The sequence below is a fragment of the Balaenoptera ricei genome, chromosome 21, assembly GCF_028023285.1.
Source record: "Balaenoptera ricei isolate mBalRic1 chromosome 21, mBalRic1.hap2, whole genome shotgun sequence".
Taxonomy (NCBI): domain Eukaryota; kingdom Metazoa; phylum Chordata; class Mammalia; order Artiodactyla; family Balaenopteridae; genus Balaenoptera; species Balaenoptera ricei.
The window spans coordinates 31,047,757-31,072,883 of record NC_082659.1 but is presented as its reverse complement, the minus strand read 5'-3'; the positions used below and the strand labels follow the sequence as shown (position 1 = coordinate 31,072,883).

Below are 25,127 nucleotides of genomic sequence, written 5' to 3'. Positions count from 1 at the left end.
GGGCTGTTATTAGGGTTAAATTGTACCCGTTATGCAGAGGTGCTTTGATAAGGCAGGATTGTAAAAGTTGCCCCGGGAGACTCCCGTTTAATAAATGTTGTCAGTCTCGGGACTGAGTTATTCTAGAACACTCTAACCAAGCGGTCAGTGATGGTGACCAGTGTCCGGCACAACCATGGGGCCAATTTGGTGTAGGTACTTCGTGAACAATATCATCTGGGATACCTCCTCTACCACAGTGTCCTAAGATCAGGGCAGAAAGGGGGGTATGTGGGTCCCCGTCACTGAAATATAACCCCTTCAAGCCACAGAACCCCTACACCCTTCACACCCCTGCCGCTGGTAATCTCTGGAAATTCTCTTGAACAGATGCCCCTCTTGAACTGTCAGTTCCTCACGGGTTACCGGGAACAGCGGCTGGCACATCTGATCCTAACCTTTATTACCATGGGATATGTCTGGCAGGATGGAGAGGCACAGCCCAAAGAGGTAGGGACAAAGGGACACCTGTCTTGTCATCTGGCAGGCCTTCTGCACCTGGAGGACGCTGTCTACACTGTTTGCCTGGAAAGTGGGTCCTTTCTTGTTCTTTCCTTTGGGTATGAGGTGAAGGAAGGGCAAAGGGCCCATTTGAATGAAAACACCTTTTCCCCCTGGCCAGGAGGTTAATTTTCCTTAGAACTGGTAGCCCTCTCATTAGTTTTTGAATTTTGTTTTTTCTGGCACCCACCCTCTTCCAAGAATTGTGAAGAGCTGCATTTGAAGGCACGTTCTGAGGTGTCCTAGAAAACTTAATGATTTCCATTTTACAGCAGTTTGTGCTCTTATACACATCCGTAATCACAGTCAATGTTCACAATCCCATAAGGTAAGTACAGCAATGCTGTGCCCATTTTACAGATGGCTGAGGACTACAGGAGTTAAATTCCTTGCTCAAGGTCAGACGGCAAGTTCGTGGAAAATCCAGGACCACAACTCAGACCTTCTGATTTCACTAACGTAACCTTCTTTCCCCAGAGGGGAAAAGCACACATTGCCATTTATAACACTAATCTTACTTTCTTTAATGTTGCTTGCTATCTACCAAATATTGGTCTGTGTCTCTTAATACTTCATGTAAGTCTCTTCTGAATCTTTTCATAACTTTTTAGTTTCAATCTGAAACTTGAAATGTGAAATCTTTGTTTCACTAACTGCAGTATAAATTCCTATTAGTTTTATTTTCTTATAAATGGACATTCTCCAGAAATTAGGGTGTTACCCTTGTTCTAGTACTTCCTGCTTGAGTCAGCAGCCTGTGCTTATTTTGTTTGCTTGGTTGATTCTGCCTTTTCTCTCTCAAGTAAATACAGGAGACTCCCAGTGAGAAAAAGAAAGGAAAGTAAGAAAGGAGAGAAGAGGAAAGCATAGAGCTGCTTCCGACTCTTTAAAAAGAGTCATGTGTCAGATGTTGGAAAGTCTGAGATCTAGGCACATGTGACAGGACATCCCAATGGGCTTCCCTCCTCCTTCTGTTCTCCAAACCACAATCCTCAATCAGGGGAAGGGGTGGGAGCCCCCGGTCACACTCCACCCCCACCTCGGGCCATCTCTTACCTTCTTTGTATCTCCTCCTTTAACTTCTTCACTGTGGAGACACCTCACTTCTGCGCTGCCCTCCTCATCCACTGCCCCCCAAGGGAAGTTGGCCTTAGGTTTGAATCTGAAAACTCTTTAAAGCTCTTTATTGTTTTCTACCTGAGAAACAGTTCTGTCCCAACTCTCTCTAAAAATCTAAGGGAAAACAAAGGCAGAAGCTGGACTTCTCTGAGTAGATTAAGGGGAAGGAAAATGGAAGTGGGAGACAGGAAGCATAAGAATGTTCTTTTGGATCTGGACTAATTTAGCCTTGTTCGTGGTTGGAGTCTCCCACTGGCACCCCCATGGGTCGGGTTAGTTTTTCTGGATTTGGGGGCATATAGGGTTCTTTAGAGTGTCCTAGGATAACTCAGGGGTTGAATGGGGACTGTCTTGAGGTGACTTACTTGAAGTTGTTATTGGGTTTGATGAAGCGTTCTATCCTTCCCATCCCTCTCCCTGAGGAGAGGACACACACACACGCACATACACACACACACACACGCACGCGTGTGTATACAAACACATACGCATATGCTCCTAAAACTAAGACTATACACAAAAACACACATATATCTAGATAGCTACATATCTCTATGTATCTATTTATCTGGAGAGATATATATACGTAGAGAGAGAGATTTTTTCCCACTGCTCATCAACTCAGCCCCCATTTATGCTTAAACATTTGCTCAGGCTCTTCTCTGCACAACATTCAGAGATTATTTTATACTATATGTGTAAGTGCGTGTGTTCCAGTTTTGTAATTTTCGTATATATTTCAGACCATACTCATAAACAATATATCCACCAGGTTGTTAACAGAATAAACATGAGAGTGAGGTGTGTGCATATGGATCACTCATATAATTCCAGCTTTATCCCCGGCTCGTTGCTCTATCACAAGATTACCAGAATAAAAGACAGATTGCTTCCTCTGCTGCATTCTTTCTAGAATGTGCTAATTGTCTGGATTTATATCTGCAAGGTTCTGCCGAGAACCCTTGCCCTTCCCTTGGTCGAGGTCTCCAGGAACTTGGGGCTCCCTCCTATCCTGCTTCACTCGGACTTGGTTCTGGCCAACTGGGCTACTAGGAACCCGGGAAGGTAAGAGCGGGAGAGGGTGCTTGGGATTTGCACAGATTAAAACCGAGTAAGGGAGAGTCTTGACTTTTCCTTCTCTCTGCAGGAAAAATCCAGGCTTTGTCAGCTATTTTGTGATTAGAGATGTTCATATTTATTACCTGATTTATGGTGCCAAAGAAGGGGTGAACTTGAACACAAGTTCAAAAATCACAGTTCCCAGGAGTTTCCTCTCAACCCACTCTGAAAACATTGGGGCAGCGAATTACAAGTATATAAAAGGAGCACGATCAATGGTCAGGATGGCCACAGGCTAAATGCTCTGGGGCTGATATGTAAGTTGAGATCTATCTCCCTCTTTGTCACTCCGAGGACTGTAGGGGAGGAAAACCTTGCCCTTCTTCCCATTTAGGCTGCTTAGCTGGTCTAATAATCAAATTGACATCAGATAGGTGAACAGGAGAAAAACAAATTTAATTTTATACGTATTAGAGCCCCACAAAAATATGAGACTCGAAGATGCGACTAAAGCCGGAAGCTTGTATATCTTCTAGATGAGGAAGCAATGCATTTATGAAGAATTGACAAGACACAGGCTTTTGGGCTTGGGTTAGCTAACTAGGGAAGAAGTAACAAGGTTTGTTTATACAGGCTTCTCAGCCCTGAATTCCTGTCTCTGGTGATAAGGCTGTCTCTCTACTTCCTGGTACAGGGCGGGCGCCTTCACATGGGAGATTTATTTCCTACTTTCAGGGGCACAAAGAGGTCCGAGTGTCCTTTTGGCACCTGCTGTTTCTCAAGTACCTTTAATTCAAAATAATCAATACACCTAAGTGGCATATTTGGGGTGGTCTATTCTGCTCCCCTCAGGCCCACGGTCTAGTCACAACCCGTGACATCCAAACTGTGCACGATGTGTGTGTGTCTGCACGTGCATTTGCACACAAGTGTGCATGCCTGTGTCCACGTGACCCTAGAAGGCATATCAGGTTTGCAAACTGATTTGTTCTTTTCTTTTTCTTTCCTTTTGTCAATAACTGAAATTGGACTAGACCCCTGGAAATCAGGTAAGTTCTCAGAAATCCTTCATTCACTTTAGGATCCTTGCTAACTGTAAAAGCTTACAATAAAACCAACAAGCAAAAAAAGAGAACGCATACCACATTGTATGTATAGTACATAAAACATATAAAAATGCATGAAAAAATAGTAGAAGGAAATGTGCCCCAAATCAACAGCCCAAAAGTCAACAGTAGTTGTCTCTGCTTTGTAGAGATTAAGGGATTAATTTTCTTTACTACATTTTCCTATTTGTACATAATAAAACAAGTAAAATGCAATGTAAGAAGAGCAAAAAAACAACCCAAAACTCCCCAAAACACCAAAACTTCACCAGTTCTCCAATTCTCTGTGATTTTTTGAAGTCTAATGATCTGAGAAAGATCTCTGGTCTCACTATAACTTCTCTGAAAGGCCAAATTGCAGGCTGTGGTTGCTACAGCTACAGAATCCCTTTGAAATATTACATAGACTGGAGCTCGTGGGGCAAGTCTGGTGCAGATGTTCTTAGGCTCCTGTTTCCCCAGGGAGCACCGTTAACCTCTAAGTTGACACTGCTTCTCCGGTCACCAAACCTCAGCTCAATAAAGGGGCTCAGTATAAAAGCTGTAGCTCAGAAGATGGAGAGATGAAGCATGAAGACCCCATTTCCCACACTAATGTGACTCTGCTGAAACTACGGGGGTCCCTGACTGAGTTATCTTTTGTGTTTGTTTTTCACGTCTTCTCATGTTTTAGAGGCAGAAGTGATTTATGGAATGAGGTTTTATGTTTTGTAGACGGGATCCACCTCTGGGCTATTTGAATCCGTGTGATAACAGGTCATTTAAGAATGATCCCTCTATAACAGTCTTCACCTGTCACTATTATAATACAGAATTTGGGGGGAAAATTGACTAATTAGAGAGAGCACCAGCCTGAGGTATGAAACTGTTCTGGACCAGGTCCAGTGACTAACCAGCTGGGTGCAAATGGGGAAGCGATTTTGCTTCTTTGGGCAAAAAGGAGCATGGAATTAGCTGTTGCCTGTGGTCACTGCAGCATTAAGACACTGTGTTCCTAACAGGAAGGGTGTGATGGGCCCCGGACTGGCCCTGTAAAGAATCAGCCCTACTTGTCCGCTCGTGCTTTAGCAGTTCCACAGCAGGAGTGGGGACGGGGGGTGGGGGGCGGCGATGATCTAGGACCATCTGGGCCATGCTAGACTTTGGGAGTCCTCAGGTGAACTTGGGCTGGAGCAGATCTGTCTCTTTCCTACCTGAATGTTGTTGGAGGGAACATGCCCATCCTCGGGCTGCCCTGTGGAGAGGAGAACGTCAACCTCTGGTTCCACCTTGGACTAACAGTTCCCCCTGACTCGAGGCCACCGCTGGGCCCTGCGTACTCACTGTGTCCAGACCTTTCTAACCACATGGTCATCTCCCTCCCAAGGAACTTGGACCCCATTTTCTTATTCCCTGGGGGAGAAAGCCTCCGTGGTTTTATACTGGTGACTGTTTTGGTGGAGAAAGCAGCTGTACCCGGGATTAAGGTATCTTCCCACTCACAGACTTTTTTTTTTTCTAAATGAAAAGTCAGTCTGAGCTTTGCTTTCCACCCAGGCCCTTTCCCTGCAGTGAATTCATCAATATAGGCCTCATCTTACTTGGTTAGTTGAGCAAAGAGATTTAAGTTCTGGCCCACAGAGGTATCTACCTTTCCTCAACTACTGAAAACACGCAGTTGACCGTTTGCCCATCAACAAACAAGCATTGTTCTAGGCGATGGGAGATCTGGGGGAATAAGACAGACATTGCTCTGGCTTCCACAAAGGCTCAGGATCCAGTGGAGGAGGGTGCATCGATATAGGGAGTAACATGAAAAAAACGTGCCGTGTTTCATGAAAAGACGTCTAAAACCTAATTCAGACTTGAAGGGTCGGGCAAAGCTTTCCAAGGGAAATGACAGGTCTGAAAGTTAATACCTGAGTAATGTAAAGGAATTAAGCAGAGAGAGAGAGACAGAGAGACAAGAGACAGAGAGAGAGATATGCAGATGCCTGGAACTACCATACAAGGGCTCTGAGTTAAAGTGAACCATCCTTGAGATTACCTAGCCCTGGGGGTTGTAAACTTGAATTCCTTTAGGGGTCAGGCAGGTCCCAGAAAGGTCAGGTGTCTGCCAGAGAATCCATGCCCTGCCTGAAGATATTGAAGTTAGATTTCTGTCCTTCCTCACCACCTTCCCTGGTAAGCATATTTTGGGTGCCTACTGTTATCTACTGTAGGGTGGCCAGATTGGGCTACAATTTTTAGAGCTCCCTCTTGCACTCTGAGAAGTGAAACTATGTGGTCTTTACTTCTCATCCGTGTGTTTATTCCATAGAAAGATACAGAATAAAATACTGGTCTTCCAAATATAGCTCAGATAAGGTCGAGACTGCTAATGAATGGGGGGTCTGAGCTGAGGGCCCCACAGATTCTGATTTTCTGTAAGACAGAGCTCAGGGGTGAGGCCGTCCTGAGTCAAGACGCAGGAGTAGAAAGAAGCCTCATGTGTAATAACTCAAGAAGCAGAAAGGAGGAAAATGACAGAGTGAGGCCCCTGAGAGGCACAAGAAGTATCAGCCAGTGGAAAGATCCAGAAAGACCTAACCAGGTCCATCTGGGAGGTGACCAGGAAGATTCTCCTTTGAGAAGGACCTCATGGCAAATGTAGCTTAGGGGCACTCCCTGAGGAGCCCTGTCACACAGTCCGGCAGGCTGAGGGCTGCCCTTCCTGGATTCCCCATCTCTGAGGCTCACTGCATCTCAACGGGCCTTCAGTGAAAGCTAATGCATTGTGACACCGAATGTCATCCCCAGGCCCTTGTTCAGGCAGTGAATGCCGTCTTGCTGCCCAGCCCAGACTCCCTGCTCCAAGCCCTGCAGCGACTGAGGATCTCCATTCAGGACATCACCAGAGCCTTGGGACAAATGCATGGTAAGGGGCTCCTGAAGGCTGAGGGGTCGCTTGCAGGGGAGAAAGGGCCTGGAGGTTGGCAATGTCCATGAGATGGCACTGCTGTGCTAGCTTTGTTTTAGGTAACTGCCGCTCATACTATTAGAAAATGATCTCTCAGTTGGCAGGGATATTCTCCTGATTTAGTCTTTCTTTCTATTTTCTTGTGATTAGGCTAATTTCCTCTCTTCCGCTGTCATGTATTTCTTTGTGTGTTGAGGTCTTGCACGAAGCTTGGGAAGAGGGGAGGGGCACACAACATGGCTTGTACCTGCTTTACCCAGCAGTGACCCTGGTACCAGAGGACATGACTGACCTCGGCTTCTTCAGTTCTCCTCTGTGGCCGGTGCAGGATGGGTCACCACAACTGTGGCCACTTAAGGGGCCCACCCTTCCTGCAACTGGTTACATATTATTCTGGCAACTGCCTTCCTTTCCAATGTCTGGGCAGCTCTTCAACTTCCCCTAGCAGAAGAATCTCAAAAATTTAAGGGGGAAAATAGGTGTGATCGGTTTAACAAGGGAAAAGCAGCTAAGTGTCAGTTTCCCTAAGTCCTTCTTCACTGGAAAACAAAACAGATTCTGGAAAAAGAGAGTGTTTATAGGAAACAGGACAGGAGGGAGGGAGCCGGAGACGGGATGGTGCTCAGCTTTATGACTTTTCATTAAAAGGATAGATTTCTTTGTCATCCCAGACTCTCTGGGAAGTCCATCTGAAGTCACAGGGTTATGTATTCTTTCCATTTCAATGTCCCTGTTTTACACGTTTGACTCACATCTCCCCATTTCCCTGATTTTTAATTTTAAAGTCCTCCCGATCACACTAATAGGTCTCCTGCCAAACAAGCTCTCCCAGCTTAGTGAGATGGATTTTAGTTTTGCAAGATACCCTGCGTTTATTACTCAGGATGTCAAGACCACTAGAGGGACATTGCAAGGTCTTCAGATCGTACGAATAAGCAGAAGTGAGTGGTTTGGAAGGTCACAGGAGGCCCTCCACCCTGTCACGGGGCATGTCTCAGTAAAGTGGCACAGCCCTGTCTGGCTCTCACACGCTTCCCTAGCACTCATTTTCAAAGTCACTTATTCAGCCCAGGCCAACCCTAATGCTTTCTTGATCATCCTCTGCAGGAGGTCTGATGGCCTGGGCAGGTGATGGGGTGATTTCCCTTGTGTCCCCCAAAGGCAAATTTTCCCACACAGACATCATGTATTTTAAAGGTTTCACTACTAGTCACTGCAGTGAAATAGATGAATGTATCAGCCTGCGGTTTTCAAAGATGGCCACAACAACACCATCCATCCTCAGGGCTCCTTTACAACGTGGCCTGGATATTCCTCTCGTCAAAGCCTGTGTCCTGGCTTGTGACGTAGGCGGGCTTGTGACACGCTCACGATCAGTAGAACTCAGCGGAAGTGACACTGGGTGACTTCCCAGACAAGGCTAGAAAAAGTGATGCAGCTGCCACCCTGTATACTGGGCCACCGTGTAAAATGTCCATCTACTCTGTGGCCACCATGGCCGTGAATGAGGATGTCAAACCACACAGGGAGGCCAACTGTAGGTGCTCCATTTAGCACCTAGCACAGGGGCGAATAAGCCCTCAGGTGAGTCTAAGTTCCCACTTTCCAGGCATCGTTACTCTTCCATCTCCTCAGCTGAGGACCCAACCACTGTGAAGCAGAGACAGGCCATCTCCACTGTGTCTCGCCCCAATTCCTGCCCTGAGTCCATGAGCGTAATACGATGGTTATTCTGTGCCACTGAGTTTGGAGTGGTTTTTTATGCAGCCACAGTAACCAGAAAGGTGAAATTATAAAAATGATAACAAACAATAAAAACTGCAAGGTGTCAGGAATCGCACGGATTTTTTAGTGATTGATTGTGGTGTATGGTTGTTGAATTTCTTCTGCCTGATAAATAGAGCCCAGCAGCACTGCTTTCCTCCCCCAGATGGAGCTTACCCAACGATTCCTCTTTCTGAGCCAAACTTTAGCACGAATTGTGTACTCCCTTCCTCTATAAACCCTCCTTTCCAGGAATTTTCAAAGTCACGCCTAAAGATGTGGTAATTCTAATATTTGAAACTGGTTTCTGTTTCCTTCTTGTTTTTTAACCTTTTCTTTCTTTTTCAGTCCTCACGGTGGTTGTCATTTTTTTTTCTATGCTTGATTTTGTGTTCACCTTGTAATGTTCGTTGCCTTTGAAACATCATTTGTAGGCAGGTTTTGGGGACTAGGAGAGAGAAAGATTTGTATTTGGTTCTTCCTGGTTCTTTGGAACTCTAAAATTCTGCATCATCTTAAATCATGTTGAACAAGTAAGGACCCGACAACTGAACTTGGGCTAAAAATGTGCCAAAGAAAAGGTCATAACTTTTCAGGGACAGATTATTTTTTTAATCCTCTTTGGCTTGGTGCCAAAGTTAGTTCTAATTCTGTCTCCTGTGGCAAACGGGGGTACAGTGGGGCCCTGATTCACTCGGAGGTTGTGAGTATAGGCATTTGGGGCTCCGCGGATAATATGAGGAGGTTCTGGTGCAAAATTCCTCACCAAAGCTGGGACCAGGGCTCCCATCATACAGAGAAGCCACTAAACCAGAGCCCTGGCGAACCTGGATGGGCAAGTGATTTCAGGGAAAACTCTCTCTGCTGGTCTTGTTTTCTACCTCCCTGGGTTTCTGCTTTCCCTTGCAATTTTTGCTTGGTGGTTCCTTGCTGTCTTTTGAGCTCTTTGATTGCCTTTAGGATGTTTTCACATTTATCCAGCTTTTTGTTGTTGTTGTCAAGGGAAGGATAGGTCCAAGTAAAACAACATTCCATTACAACAAAGGGAAGTCTCTTTCTGGAGTACTTTTGGCATCTCTTCCTTTCCCTGTGTTTCCACCATCACTTCCTCTGCACCTGGCTATCTTCATCTCCTGCCAGCACTCCTGCAGTGGCCTTCTCAATCCTTTCTCTCATCTGTCCTTTACCTAGTCGAATCCATGCTCTGCACAGAAGCCTGAATCAACTTTTAGGAGTGCAGATCGGTTGCAACACTTTGACTCTTAAAACCCTCCAGTTGTCCTCTTGGCACAGTCCAATATGGTAACCTTTAGCCACACGCGGCCACTGAACACTTGCTATATGGCCGGTGTGACTGAGGAACTAAATTTTTAATTGTATTTAAATTTAACAAATTGAAATTGAAGTCGAAAAACTGAATCAGTGTCAAATACTTTTCTGTTAGACACAGCTTCATTGTTAGAAAGATTACCTTTCATTTAACTGTTGAAAATTCAGCATCCGAATTAAAATGCACTCTAAGTATAAAATAAATTTTAAATCTATAAGAATATACCCAGGATTTCAAATAATTATTTTTAAAAACCACATTAATAATTTTTATATTGATTACATACGGAAATGATAATATTTTGGATATTTGGAGTTAACTAAAATAGAGTATTGATATTAATTTTTCCTTTTTTTTTTTTTACCTTTTGAAATATGGCTACTAGAAAATTTAAAACTACACGTGTCTATCACATTAGATTTCAACTGAAAGCACTAGTTTATCCATTATTCTAAGAATAAGGCCAAAATCCTTAACCTATTCTGCAAGACCCAAGATGAACTGACCCCAGGCTATTTTAATTTTAATTTATTTCACATCATCTTTCCCTTCACTTATTCTTTCTGACACTAGCTTTTAGTTCCTGAAAAGAACTTTTTCCACTTCAAGGCTTGTGTACGCACTATTCCTTCTGCTTCAGACATTCTTCCTAACTCACCCTCCGCCTACTTAACTCCTGTTTACACTCAGATTTAAGCCCTGGTCTCATCCAGGCATATATAGCTGCTTAAACCCTATCAGCAATGCTTCGAAACCCAGGAATGGGGCAAGGGATGGAGCAGTGACTGCAACAGGAGAAATAAACAAGACTCCCCAAGGAGAAGGTCTGAGGATTGGCTGAGCCGAGGCAGGAGGTGGGGTCAAGGGTATATACATATGTATGATTTCAAAGCTGGTTGAAAAAAGTCATGAGGCCTCTGGCAAAGATCTGTTATTTGGAAGACTGAATCAAGTTCTGCTTGGTTGGCAGATTGATTTTCAACGTAAATAGGGAACACGGGGAAAGGAAACAATACTTGCTTTGAAACATGTCACATTTAAGGTGATGGTGAGACATTCAGTGGAAATATGTGGCTTTAAAAGAGGGAATTACCCAAGAAAGACACAGTTTGGTGGTCAGGTCCATCAGATGTATAGTTCAATTATGCACCTACAGTGCTTTGTTTCAGGTGTCAGTAATGGAGCATTGACTGCCTTACCTTCCTGAGTGGGATGACCATAATGAACATTAATAATGTCATGTGAAAATACTGCAGTGATTCTGGGTCTGTGGTTTTAGTACTGACCCAAAGCAAGGATTTGCTGAGTTTTGTTTTGTTTAAAGGCCACTTCTCAGTATAAAACCTAAATCCCTACCCCTGAAAAGTTGAAAAAGCAAGTTTCCTTAGGTTTTCCAAGCAAAACAAAAATAATGCTTATGATAAAATGTTCATGAGATGAGAGTGGACTAATCAAAAGCAGACATTGTATTTTTCTTGAGAGTCACTTAGATTTAAAAGAACAAGATACTTGACCAAAATGTTTTGTGTTTTTCTGAACAATAGCAACAGCAACTGTGGAAGACATCTAGACCCATCCACTAAGTGCACCTGGGCTTGGCCATCGGGGCAGAAACTGCCGTCCATGGGGCCATTTTTCCACTCCTCTAGGAAGGCACAGGGAAGGAAAGGGGGGAGGCTTAACTCAGGTGTCTGCTTGGATCTTCTATGCTCCCTGTAGGATAATGACACTGGCTTTCAGGAACTGCCCTTCTTGGCCCAAGTGTACACACATCAGATCCAGAAGCAAGAGTTTTTATGTGGCTCTTGTCCTTCACCAGCCCCGCGTTAATAGATGTTCTCTACCTGGTTTAGGGAGAGAAATACCTTCCATCAGCCCTGGTAGGGAGGGATTCTGAGGCTTTTTCACACTTTCTATGGATACACCTGCTCCAGTCTTCTTGCTCCCTCTAGTGGCAGAATTCCTAGTCCTCATCGTCGTGCATGCCTTCTTTTGAGCCTGCAAAGCCAGGCCAGGAGCTGACATTCTTCCTTTGCTTCCCCTAGGGCAGTGCTAAACTCTCAAGTGTGTTTGCTTTCTCCCAATCCCACAGAGTCCCACTGTACCTGCTTGCTACCTATCTGCAAAGGCTCACTCTTGCCACCCTCAAGAGTGTGCCAAGAAGGTCTCTCATGGCCCTCTGCTGTGCTGCCCTGGGGAAAGGGTGATGTGGGTAAAGTGAAATATTCTTCTTACCCTCTTCAGTGCGTCCAATCTTAGATTTTTTTTTTTTTTTTTTTTTGCTCCAACGGTGTTCTGGAACCTTTCACTGGACTCCTGGACTTCCACAAAGGCTGTCTTATCCACGGGTGACTGTCTAAATCAATGTTCTTTGGGGGGAAGACAGTAGAAAACTCTTATTCTGCCATGCTGATGATGTCACTCTTGCATTTCCCTGATTTCTAATGAGTTAACTCTCTGTGTGTCTGGGATGGGGGTGGAAGGGCCCGTGCTCCTGCGTGCTCATCACGCGTGTCCCTGATCTGTGAAATGCATGGCTTTCCTTATTTTTGGAAATGTCTTTTATCTTTTACTCATTGCCTTTAATGAGTTTTTGGGTACACTCTGGAGGGTGATCTTTGTTAGTTATGGATTGCAAACATTGCGGTTTGTCTCATTCTGCCTTTTGAAAGCAGAAGTTCTTAATCTAAATATAGTCAAAGTATTTCTCGTTTCTTTTGTAACAGTTTATTTTTAGGAAATCTGGCATAAGATATAATTTCATAATCAGAGGTCATAGATATATTTTTCTACATTTTTTTCTGTAGTTGATGTTGTCTGTCTTTCACCTTTCACCCCTTAATACACATATGATTATTATCTCTATACAGTATGACATAGGAAATAAATTCGATTTCCCTTCTGTGAACAATCACTAGTCTACAATATTAACACTGTCTTACATCAGATTTTCTTAAATGATTGGATCTCTTTCCAGGCTCCCTATTCCGTTTCATCGTCTGTTTGTCTTTCCCCACACCAAAACCATCGGTCTTAAATGAACCATAGCTTCATAGTATTTCTCATTTTCAGGTAGAGAAAATCCCCCTCACCTTCCTCTTCTCCAGGGGCGCGTGTCCTGTCTTTGACCCTTTGCTTTTAATATAAACTTAGAATCAGCTTGTCAAATCCCAACAAAAAATTCTGTTAAGAATTTTGCTCAAATTGCATTAAATCTGTATATTAATTTGGAGAAAAATGACCTGATCTTGATGTTCTATCTGGTCCTTCTGTCCTCTGATCAGGGCAGATGGACAGGTGGAGACTAACGTAAAGACGTTAATGTGCTCTCCGAATCACGTCTTCATGTTGTTGGGTGTTCTTCTCTTCCCACATGGCCTGAAATTTATCCAGATAGAAAACTCTTCTTTAAAGAAATAAGAAGACTTGTCAACAGAAAAAAAGAAACCAAGAAAATGGAATGATACCACTGAAGTGCAGAAAGAAAATAACTTCCAATTTGGCATTACACACCTAGCCAAAATATCTTTCAAATTTGAAATTAAAACAAAGATATTTTCAGGCAAATAAAAACTCTGAAAACTTATTGCCAAAAGACCCACACTAAAATAAATGTTCATTTGAGTTCTTTGGGCCAAAGTACAAAGATTCCAGATGTAAGCACAGAAATACAGGACAGAATGAAGCACAAGGGACGGTCGGTAACTATGTGGTTAAATTCAAATGATTATTGACTTTATACAACAATAATAATGTAGGTTTAAAATGTATGTAGAAATAAAATAAATGATAACAATAGCACAAAAGGCAAAGGGGTTAAATAGGATAAAGTATTCTACAGACCTTGTATTGATTGGGAAGTGGTAAAAGTACTAATTTTAGTGGATCTATTGAATCAAAGATATCTGTTGTAATCTCAAGAATAACCACTAAAAGAATAGCATTAAGAGGGGGAAACTAATGATAATAAGGGGGGAAATAAAATAATTTAAAACATTTTATTCATGAAAGCCAAAAAAGAAGAAAAAAGGGAACAGAGAATATGAGACAAAGACAAAATAAATAAAAGTGTATATATAACCAAAATATATCAGTAATTACATTAAATACTTGAATATACAATAAAAACAAAATAAACAAAACAAAACAAAAAACTCTTCTTTAGATACATTTATTTTCCTAGATATTGATACTGAGTTTTCTTGTCCGTGAACAAACACACATTTTCTTAAATTACTTTGGCTTATTTCAAGATAAGAGATTTAGATATATTTTGCTTTATTCATAGTTACTTTATATTTTTGTTTCTAGCCAATAATTCCAAAAACATTGTTTTGTTTTTTCATTTACAATACTTATAACTTTTTTCTTTTAATTTTTATTCTTATTCTTCAGGCGAGGGGATGCCTAACACAGTGTTGAATGGACGTACTGATACTTGGTTTTGTCTGACATTTTAAAAGACTTTTTTAATATTTCAACATTAAGTATAACATGTACTGGAGGCTTTCTGTGGATTCCTTTTATCAGTTTAAGGATGTTCCCTCCTATTCCTAATTAGCTAAAATTTTTTGTTTGTCTTAATCATGAATGGATTTTTTATATCAATTGAAAATTTTACATCAAAATTATCTCACATTTGGGAATTCCCTGGCAGTCCAGTGGTTAGGACTCTGCGCTTTCACTGCCGAGGGCGTGGATTCAGTTCCTGGTCAGGGAACTAAGATTCTGTAAGCCATGTGGTACAGACAAAAAAAAAAAAAAAAAAAATTATCTCACATTTACTGAAATAATCATTTGGCTTTTCCTCCTTAAATACGATAAGTTGGGTAAAACATTAAATTATCTCCAGTCATTACTGCTTCAGCAAAAATTTGTACACAGTACTTAGCATATTTGTGGGAACAGAGCACCAAATGGGAAAGAGCCAGAAATAGGGCCCAGAGAAAAGTCCAGCGCATGGGATGCTGTCGCAAAGGAGTAGGGAGGATGTGACGGCCCTCAGAGGCCCTCGGAAGCCCTGAGGCTGATGGGAGATGTGAGTTACCTGAGCCCAGGGGGCTTCAGAGAAGACAGAGATGGAGGACCAGAGACGAGGTGTGACGGTGGAAAAGGTAAATTGATGGCATAGAGATGCCATTATTTAGGTCTCATCAAAAAGATGTTTCTTTTTTTCTCCGAAACAAAGAGACAGAGACAGGAATCTGGATGAGAGAAACATGTCCGCTCCCAGAGGGGCCCCATTGTGAGAAGAAGAGAGAATAACGTTCAAAAGTGGATGAAAAGAAATTCGGTGCAAATGTGAGGACGTGCTTCTTTACACACACAAGTTAATAAGCTAGTGGGATCAGTTATCCCCACGCATTGGCTTAGATTCAAAATGAGCTGCACAGGGACTTCCCTGTGGTCCAACGGTTAAGCCTAGGTGGTTCCAATGCAGAGGCCACGGGTTGGATCCCTGGTTGGGGAACTAAGATCCCACATGTGGCGCCGTCAAAAGAAAAACCCCCCAAAACAAAAACAACAACAACACACACACACACACACACACACACACAACGAGCTGCACGGACTAATGAATGCAGGTGAGTGAGCCTGTGTCTGACCAAGTGTAGCAGAGCCTGAGCAGAGGATCCCCCACTCTCTGCCCTTTATTGACTACACAGAAATGCACCCAGGGGTTCAGTGGTCCTGTCTTCTGAAAGCCTTGAAGAGAGCAGATTCTTTCTCTCTGCTTTTCTCCTTTCTGCTTCCCACATTCTTTCATTCTCTCTGTCTGTTTAAAATATTAATTTTTTAAAGATGGCCTTGACCTCTCTTTTTGGTGATTGTTGTTAAGTGCAGAAGAGGGAAGTAACCACAAATAGAAAAAGGCAGCATTTGGAACCGTTTAACCCTCCCGTCAGCGCCAGTGAGGGGGGCGACCGAAGGGAACATTCCTCCCCCTCCTGCTGCTGTGTTCCCTCCAGGTTTCTGTGCAGATCAGATAGAGGGGGTGTCCCGGGAGGGCAGCAGAGCCCGTGCATATGGAACCAATTGCTTAGTTTGCCTGTAGTAAAGTTCACATTTTGATTGCTCCTCCAGATTATGTAGATCCAGACACATTTTACTCAGTCATCCGGATCTTCTTCTCTGGGTAAGTATAGTTCAACTCTTTTCCTGCATGAGGTATCTGTAGCCTTTCCCAGATTTATGAGGGGAGAAACAGACAGAAGCTTCCCAGAGGAAGAAACACACCAAGTAACCCTTGCTAACAAAGGAATCACCTGGATCCATTCTCGCATAAAAGAAGTGGGGTATCATTTGCATGACAAATGACACTGAAGGATGAATATTTAAGTTTAGAGTAATTGTCCTGAGGCCATCACTTTAGATTCAATGTATTCACCTTTCTTAGAAAACCACTGGATGACAGAGGGGAAAAAAGCCCGGTGTGCCACCCACAAAGCTCGATTATGTATATCCTTTCTGCGGCCTGTTATCCAGGCAGGTGGAGGCATAGGCAGTAGCTTAAAAGCTTCCTTCTAACATTCCTGGAATAGCTACCCCAAAGACATTTTTTCATGTTCCTGGTATTCTTCTTTGGTCACCTGGCCTGCAATTTCTCCAGATAGAGAACTCTACTCTTAGATACATGTCTTATTTTAAATACATTTATCATAATGTGACATGTTTTAATGAGATTGCTTTCCTATTCACATTAACTGAGAGAAACTAAGTTTTTGTTTTTGTTTTAATGGTGAAGAGTGAAAGGTGGAGGTGATGGATGGAAGAGGTGAAAATGTGAAATAGATATCATCTAGAGCACCATCTTGATAACTAGGAGGTGCCTGAAACGCTGTTGGTAGAAAGAATATGAAGCTGTGTCTGGATGTAGCAAGAGTCATGCCGAATTCCAACATCAATAGATGTATTGATTCATCAGTAGATTTAGTTGTATATTCCATGGGTGCACGAAGGGAGTGACCATGTGTATTAAGTATTTTCTCTAGATTGGGTAGGTCTGTAGTGTGAGACAGTCTCAGGGGAGGCCAGCCTGGGTGGGGACTCCTCATTGTAGGGGTAGTGAGTGGAAGCAAAGTTTCTAGAGAATAACTTGAGAGTAACAGGTACCTGGTTAATGGGGAAAAGAGAAGGAAAGGGAAAGAGCAAAGGAATGGAATTGAGAGCGTATCTCAGAATTTAGACCTTCCTATGTACCCTTCACTCCTGAAACCCCAACAAAGGGATTATTCATCCTGTAGAACTCTTCTTGCTCTCCGTATCTTTTGCATGTAGTCAGGGTCAATACAAAGATCTGATTGTAAAATAGAGATTCTAGCAACAAGTATTAAGCAAAACATGCAGACAGGCTTTGGTAGGATTAGAGGGGAGAACAAAAAGGCCATTTTTCCAAAACGTTTTAAATAGACTGCGTTTTAGGAAGACCTAATTCTGGAAAATCTCCTTGTGCTTCAGTTTGCTCTCTGAGTTAGGGTTAGTTTCCACTGTTCCATAACAAATTACCACAACGTAGCGAGGCTCATTTATTATCTCACATTCCTGTAGGTCACAAGTCCGGGTGAGCTCGGCTTGGTTCTCTGTTTAGTGTCTCAAAAGGCTGAAGTCGGGATCTGCTGGGCTTGAGCTCTTATCTGGAGAATCTAGGGGAGAATTCACTTCCAAACTCATTCAGGTCTTTGGTAGAATCAGCTCTTTGTGGGTTGGGAACTGAGGTGTCTCATTCTTTCCTGGCAGAATCTGCTGTCAGCTTCTAGAAGCCTCCAGTATCCTTTCCAATTCAGCAATGATATTTCCAATCCTTCTGGTAATTCAGAACTCTCAGAGTTCTCCTTCTGTCATCAGCCAGAGAAAACTCCCTGCTTTTAAGGTCTTGTGTGATTAGATTAAGCTCCCCTAGATAATCCAGGATAACTGCCGATGTTAAGGTCTCTCGTTAGTGACCTTAATTACACCTGCAAGGTCCCTTTTGCCTTGCCTTATAATATATCATATCGACAGGCATGCTGTCTTATCATATTAATAGTTCTAGGAGTTAGAATGGGAATCTTGGGACGACATTTTTAGAATTCCATCTATCATAGTTAAATGGATACCAAAGGGTGACTTCATTTTCATTAAGATAAGTTCTGGGTCAGTGATGCGTTTTATCTGTGATCTACATAAATGCCTCCTTTCTATTTCTGATCCTCAAAATTATTTCCCACATAGCTAAGCTAAGTGGCCAGTAGCCAATCCTAATTGTGTTGGTGGCCAAAAACATCTGGATTGTTGAGAGTTCCCAGTAGGGTTGTTTTAAAAAATCTAAATCTGCTCCTGTGTTCTTGATTTGTCTTATGCTTGACTTATTATTTTTGTTGACTTTTTAAAAAACATTTTTATGTAGGAGCATTAAGAAATTCCATCTGTAAATGAAACATAGTCCCTTTATTTCTCACTCACGTCAAATTTCTCAGGGAAGTTAGCCCCTATGGATAAAAGTCATCTCTTTTCCTTTCTTTTTTTTTTCTGTTTAAACTTCCCCTTTTCTGGGGTTTGCTAGGAATATGCTACAAGAAATGTTAAAAATAAGCTTGCCTACAGAGATTTGTAAGGAAAATAATTCCTTTTCTTCACAAACAGCAGTTTGGGCCTGGGAATGCATGGGAGCAATCCTTGGGCTATTCAGAGAAACCCAATTTTTCTTCCTCATATTAATCTCATCATAGGTGGAGAATATGGGTTTTGAGAGTAGATGCCTTCCTTTTATTTTTTTTAACTTTCACATTCTTTTTTTCTCTATCATCTTCTTTTAAGCTGGCCAGGTCCTTTCAACAAATACACTTGGATTTACATAATCTAGCTCTATAATACCTAATTCTAGAATGCTATTTTTTCATTCATTCATTGATCACATATTTAGCTAGGGCTGACCAAAGGCCAGGCACAGTTCTAGGTGCTGGGAATGGAGCAGTAAAAACAGCAACTTCATTTCTGTGGAGCTTACATTTTAATCACGGGAGACAGATAAAGAATAAATAAATATAACAAAGGCAATACCATACTCTATGTGTTACAACAATAAGAGATACAGGAAAATGTAAAGTAGGATCATAGAGCATTATGGAGTGTTAGGGGTGGTAGCCATAGTTCTTCTTTATTTATTGTGATCTGCGGATACCACGTTTCTAAAGGATGTTTAAGCAGAAATGTGAAGGACGTGAGGAGGATGAGGAGCAAGCCACCCAGGTACCTGCCCGGCCTGAAAGGAACAAGCATCATAATGACCCTGGGGTGGGAGCAGTCTTGGAGGAAGAGTTGCACCGAGCCCAGCAGTGCTTTCGTGGAGTAAATGTGGGGAGAATGAGAAATACAAGCGATGGGGGGACCAGATCATGTAGAGGCTCGTTGGCTCCTTTTCTGAGTGAGATGAGCAGCATGGGCAAGTTTTGAGAAGAATGACATGAGCTGTATTACGTTTCAAATCGTCACTCTGTCTTCTGAGTGGGGAATAGAATGGACCAAGGGAAGCACCTAAGAAACTCTGACGACAATCCAGGGTGGTGGCCTGGACTAGGGCAGGAGCAGCAGAGGCATTGAGAAACAGTCAGTTCTGGTTGTGGATTGAAGTTATCGGCTCTTGGATTGCACGTAGAATGGAAGAGAACGAGGTCCGTCAGAGAGGACTCTAGGTGTGTGTCCGGATCCATGGAAAGCATGGAGCTGCCATTTTCCTTTCTCTGAAGGTGGAGACGTGGGAGGGGCAAGTCTGGCAAAAGGAAGGGGGGAATCGAGAGGTCAGTTTGGGATGTGTCCCCTCCCATGGAGATGTCTGGTAGGCAGTTGAATACACGTCTCTGGAATATAGGGCAGAGATCCAGGTCCAGGTGCACATTCGTCAATAATCCTAATATAGTTGGCTTTGAAATCCAAGAGACTTAGATGAGATCACTTGGGACGTGAGAGTAGTGAGAAGCCCAAGGAATGAGTCCTGAGGGTGTCCAGCACTTAGAAGTGGTCATGAAGGGAAGGAACTAGAGAAGGAGACCAGAGTGACTCTATGAGACCATCAACAGGATTACAGAGAAAAATCTGAACCGGTACAGCCATTGTGTTTGGTCCACTTACCACACAACAGTGGTCTGGTCTTCAATATTTCTGCCCCGTAAAATGTTGCTTAGAAATTTTATTGGACCAGTGTCCTGAACTCTGATGAGTCAGTAGACCTTTGTGGAATCCACTTGATTCTTCCAGCAGCTTTAGGAAGTAGGTACAAGTCAGGAGAACTGAGACTCAGAAGGGTTTGTACAAAGTTACAAAATAATGAAAGGAGGGAGCAGAGGTTAAAATTCCCTGTGAATAATATGATAAAATGGCTAATATTTATCAAATGCTTAATATTTTTCAGGCACGGAGCAGGTATTATTTTAATTCGTTCTCACAACCCAGTAAGGTAGATACTAATATTACTCGGATGAGGAAACTGAGGCTCCAGGAAGTTAATTAACTCACCCAAGGCTCAGAGTTACTAAGTATCAAAGCTGAGATTCCATTCCATATCTGCTTAAGATAGAGCGCCCTCTCCGAAGAGCTACAGCAGGTTGTGATCTTAGACTCAGAATCCTCCCTGGTCTCCTCCAAATTGTCCCCTGCCCTGCTGTGCATCTGTCATCTCTTTCCATGGTGATATTGCTCCAACTGCAAAGGCCACTACGATATTCATCCAGTGAAACCACAGAACAGGCAACGCAAAACAGCCCCCAATGAAAACAATAGCATTTCCTACCTCAGGGAAGTATTTGGAAAAGGTCATGGATGCGAGCTGAGCAGTCTGTCTGCGGCTTTTGTGTGTGCGTGATGTGTGTATTTCCCTTCTCTCCAGCAGAATGACTTGTAGAATTACAGGAAAAAGGAGAGACATCAACATAAGCCTGTTACTTAAAACCATTAACAACAGGGTTCCCGGCAATAAAAGAAAAAGATTCTGTTCTTTAGTAAAAGTAGAAATGTACACGTGGGTGGTCTTGGGAAGTGAAACTAGAAAATGACAAGTTTGGGGGTCAAGTTCTGGTTCCCTCTCTCTCTAAAAACGTGGTCCTAGAGACTTAGTGCCTTGAGTCTTTGTTTCTTTATCTGTAAAATGGATTTAAAAATGCCTGCCTTGATCTACTCCAAAGAGGACAAACGAGAAAATGGATGTGAATGTGATATGTAAACTGTAAAGCATCGTGAGGGCAGATGTGGTGTGTTCTTGGCGCTGCTGACTGCCTCATTGTGGAATCACCCACATACACTCTGTGACTGTTCAAGACCCTATAAAAAGTCAGACAGCGAACTGAGTAAAGTGGCTTGGGGACTCAGGAAGAGGGGGACTCAAGGACAAAAAGATGAAGACATGGAATCATGGCGACAGAAGAGGAGAGAAAAGAAGAGAAGAGAGGAGAGAGAAGGAAGGAAAAACCATTTAATCTGAGCCTTAATTCCGGTCCTTCCTCCTGTTCTTGACTGTAGATTCTGGTGACCTGCATAGCTGTATTGTGTTCTCTTTGTTGCTACCCTTATTATTAACAACTGCCATCAACAAACTATCTGATAAAGGCATTCTCATGAAGTTAGGTAGAATTTAGAACTGAAGTTTAATGTGAAAACTGTTATACCTATAATTTTCAGGGAAGGGACAAGATGTGTGTGTATATTTGTATGTATATTTGTGTGTTTGTGTCGGTGTTTGGGGGTGTGTGTGTGTGTGTGCACGTGCATGTATTTTCAAAACTCTACTTGTGGAGTTACGGGCATCAAGATCATCCAGGTTGAGATTAGCAGAGGGAGTGAAGATTGTTCCAGATCCCCTATGTTAATGGTTCCTGTTGATTAGCACTGAGGTCATCTTTATAATTGAATTTTTCCAAAAAATATGTCGTAGGACCAATGCCAACGATTTCTCTCTAAATATCTTTTACTTCTCTGGAACAGTCCTTTATATGAGCAAAGAGAAGGGCTGGCCTGTTAGGAAGTTGGGTCAAGATAATGCTTAAGTACACATCCTACAAAGATATGCAGCCTCTTGCCCTAAAGTTGCCATTGAAACTGTGTTCACTTTCTTGTTCAATCTCTGTTTCCATATCAGAAAATATACTCTTAACCCCTAGCACCCACTTCTTCTCTCTGACTTTTACTCTTGCCTAGCTGGAAGGATAACCCAGCAATGCCTGCGGGGTTGTTATATGAAGGCGTCTCCAAAGAGCCCCTGAATTACTCCGGCGCGAGCGCTGCTCAGAGCTCAGTGCTGCATGCCTTTGATGAATTCTTGGGTGTTCGTCACAGCAAGGAGAGTGGTAAGTCAGCCGTTTTTCTTTTTCTTGTTTTTTCCTTAACAGGGAGGAAGAATAGCGGTGTTTTTATCAACTAATACGTCCAAGTGTAAATGAAACTATCAGGAAGTCTATACTTCTCCAGATCAACCAGGAGACTGTGTACCTGCCATCTGTGACTGTCAAGCCAATTAGTATCAGAGCTCAGCTGAATATTGGGTTTTATTTCCAAATCTTAAAACATTCCTATATTTCCAGCTGTTCCCTGTAACTTTGTTTGGGTCCTTAGGCAGTAGCTTGCTTCTGTGGAGTGGGGGAGAGATCTGCAGATCCAGGGCTGTGATACTATGTTGCCACGTCTGGATGTAGCTGGGGATGGGTATAGGCTCCTCCCCTGAAGCCCATTCCGTAAAAATGGTGCAGCCTCAAGCCAAGGCTATTTAGACCAGAAGAGGGGTTCTGCCATTTTACAAGCTTGAAATGGCTCTTTTCCTTACCTGCCAGCATCAAGCCTAATGTTCAACAGCTGCAAAAAGGCACTTCCTAGTACAGAGTTTTCAAGTTGGATTAAGAAAAAACAAGTGACTAGAATTCGGTGTCATAGGGTCCAGTCTCATCCACAAAAGTCTGTTCTATAGAACTATGATCACTTTTCATGGACTTTTGATTTGATGAGGTTAGTAGTTGACGTACCATGCCTAATATTAATCCCATAATGAGTTTCCTGTAAATGATCTCTCGTCTACCTGTATTGCCCATAAAGATCTATTGATTTGATTTTTAAACAATTTGACTTCGAGAGGCTATTACTGTTGATCATTCTTTATCTTCCTGTCCTTAGGAACTCTATTACTTTCCTCTTCCTTAGCACTCCCTCCAAAACGAAGCACTCAGGGAACAACATTCAGCAGAGTATTTAGCTCAGAAGTTTAAGGGTCCATGCCTTACATTTGTAGATATACCTCATGTCACTAGCAAGATATGTTGCCCACATTTGGTAGATGATAAATATTTATACCTTGGCTGGTAGAGCTAGTTCCATCTTAGTTATTTGCGATGGGCTTGCTGCTTTTCCTTCCTCATCTCCGATCTACATTTGGAGGATTTGATGTCTGTACACAAAAGAGCCAGCCAAGTTGATTGGACACTATTAGGATGAACAGTTAGGAGAAGAACAACAGCATTTGCTGTGTTGATGTCTGGAAAGGCGGACAGGCTCTCTTACCTTTCCACGTGGAGATACAGCATCGTTCTGCCTTGTTTTATGACATTGTTCTGCCTTGTTTCTTTCAGCTGATTTTCTGCACAGAATGAGGGATTACATGCCTCCTTCCCATAGGGCCTTCATAGAAGAAATTCACTCCGCTCCTTCCCTGAGGGACCACATCCTGTCCTCTGGAAACAGCCAGCTTCTGACAGCCCATAACCAGTGCGTGGCGGCCCTGGCAGCTCTGCGCAGCTATCACCTCGCCATGGTGACCAAGTACCTCATCACGGCCGCACCCAAAGCAAAGGGCAGGAGGACGAGCCATCTCCCGGGGCCGCCTCAGGCCTTAGAAGAGAGGGGCACAGGCGGAACGGCAGTCGTGAGATTCCTGAAGAGTGTCAGGGATAAGACCTTAGAGGCGATCCTCCACCAAAGTGGCTAAGAGACTGCCCTTCTCCCCAGCAATACCACCCAGGTCTCTCCTTATCCTCCTTTCACTGGACACCAGGTGGGCCTGGGGAATGAGGACCAGGAATAATCTGGAATAGTCTGGAATAATCTGAAAGGGACCTCAGACCTGTTCATGTTCTCGCTCTACAGAACACCATCTTTTCCTATGTTGAGAGAATTTTCATGACCAGGAACTTGTCTTTCCCTCCCTGATCACTGGTTAATAGCAAACAGTTCTGGATAGCCCCTCATTCAGAACCCCACAGAGGAGTGAGTGTACCCCTATTCTGTTTGTCAAGTGATAGAAAACCAACATAATTTCACAAATCAAATAAAATTGCTTGTGGACAGATCACCTTGCTGATTTCTCGAAAAAAAATTTTTTTAAATTCCTGCATTCGTTGGTTCACTTACTGACTTATTCAGCCCATGCTGAGTCCTGGCTTAGGGGTTACAGCCGGGATTTTACAGTCCTCTCTCCCCACGTGTGCAGAATTTGGGGGCAGAGGTTTGGAGGTGCTCCAGTGGAGACGTGAAGGGAAGAGGAAGCTGATGATAAGAATCACCAGTGTGGAAACGAGAAGTTAATGATATGGGAACGGGTGAGGCTTAACCACAAGGTTCAGAAATTTGTACTGTCTATTTTGGTTTCTTTCTTTCTTTTTAGAAGAATGATTTTTTTCTCCTTACGCTGAAAGTTTGCATTTGTAAAATGAACGAATTGACCCTTTGGAAGTAAATGAGTGAAATGGGAATACATGGGAAATCCACACGTGTCGTGTGCAAATAAATGTCACTTTTTATTGACTTGGTTTATATCTCAAGCTCTCACTCCACCTGGCAGTAGAAAACTAGAGAACGTTAATCTTAGGATGAATTCCATTAATTTAGGGTTGCCCTCACTGTGCACACACATGTCCCTGGGCTGGTTCTAAATTCCGGAGGGCTGATCTATATCACAGCATCAGGGAGAGGCAACTGATCATCGGGCAGGCGGGCAAGTTAGCATCTGCTAAGCAGGCCCCCTCCCTACGTGGGTAGTGGTCTAATGGAGCCCTCAACATGCCTCATCCTGTCTAAGCCAGAAAAGATGCTCAGCCCTCAAGGTCCTATCGCGCCACCTGGAGAAGCATTGACTTATTCCCACAGCCCCCAGGAATGTTGGGCGACTACCAGACCGGCTCAGAGCATCTGCCCAGTGGTGTAGGCACAATCTCCACTCTTCAGTGCCATGGCGGGCGGGGCAGGGGTTTCTGGACTCTCCTCAATGCTCAGGACCCTTGGTAAGAAGTCACGAACCAGTATATTTCTTGGGGTGCCAGGA

General features: G+C 43.1%; 1 protein-coding gene across 1 annotated transcript in view; it reads left to right on the top strand.

Annotated features, from left to right (window-relative positions):
- IDO2 (indoleamine 2,3-dioxygenase 2) overlaps positions 1–24,589 on the top strand; it is a 51,108-nt gene extending 26,519 nt beyond the window's left edge. Inside the window, exons 3-10 of the mRNA XM_059909365.1 lie at positions 370–489; positions 2,606–2,724; positions 3,753–3,767; positions 5,191–5,290; positions 6,603–6,720; positions 15,941–15,992; positions 22,022–22,170; positions 23,440–24,589. Of these exons, the coding sequence (XP_059765348.1) occupies positions 370–489; positions 2,606–2,724; positions 3,753–3,767; positions 5,191–5,290; positions 6,603–6,720; positions 15,941–15,992; positions 22,022–22,170; positions 23,440–23,795 (1,029 nt within the window). The 3' untranslated portion in view covers positions 23,796–24,589. The remainder of the gene's footprint in view (positions 1–369; positions 490–2,605; positions 2,725–3,752; positions 3,768–5,190; positions 5,291–6,602; positions 6,721–15,940; positions 15,993–22,021; positions 22,171–23,439) is intronic.
- The last annotated feature ends 538 nt before the right edge of the window (positions 24,590–25,127 follow it).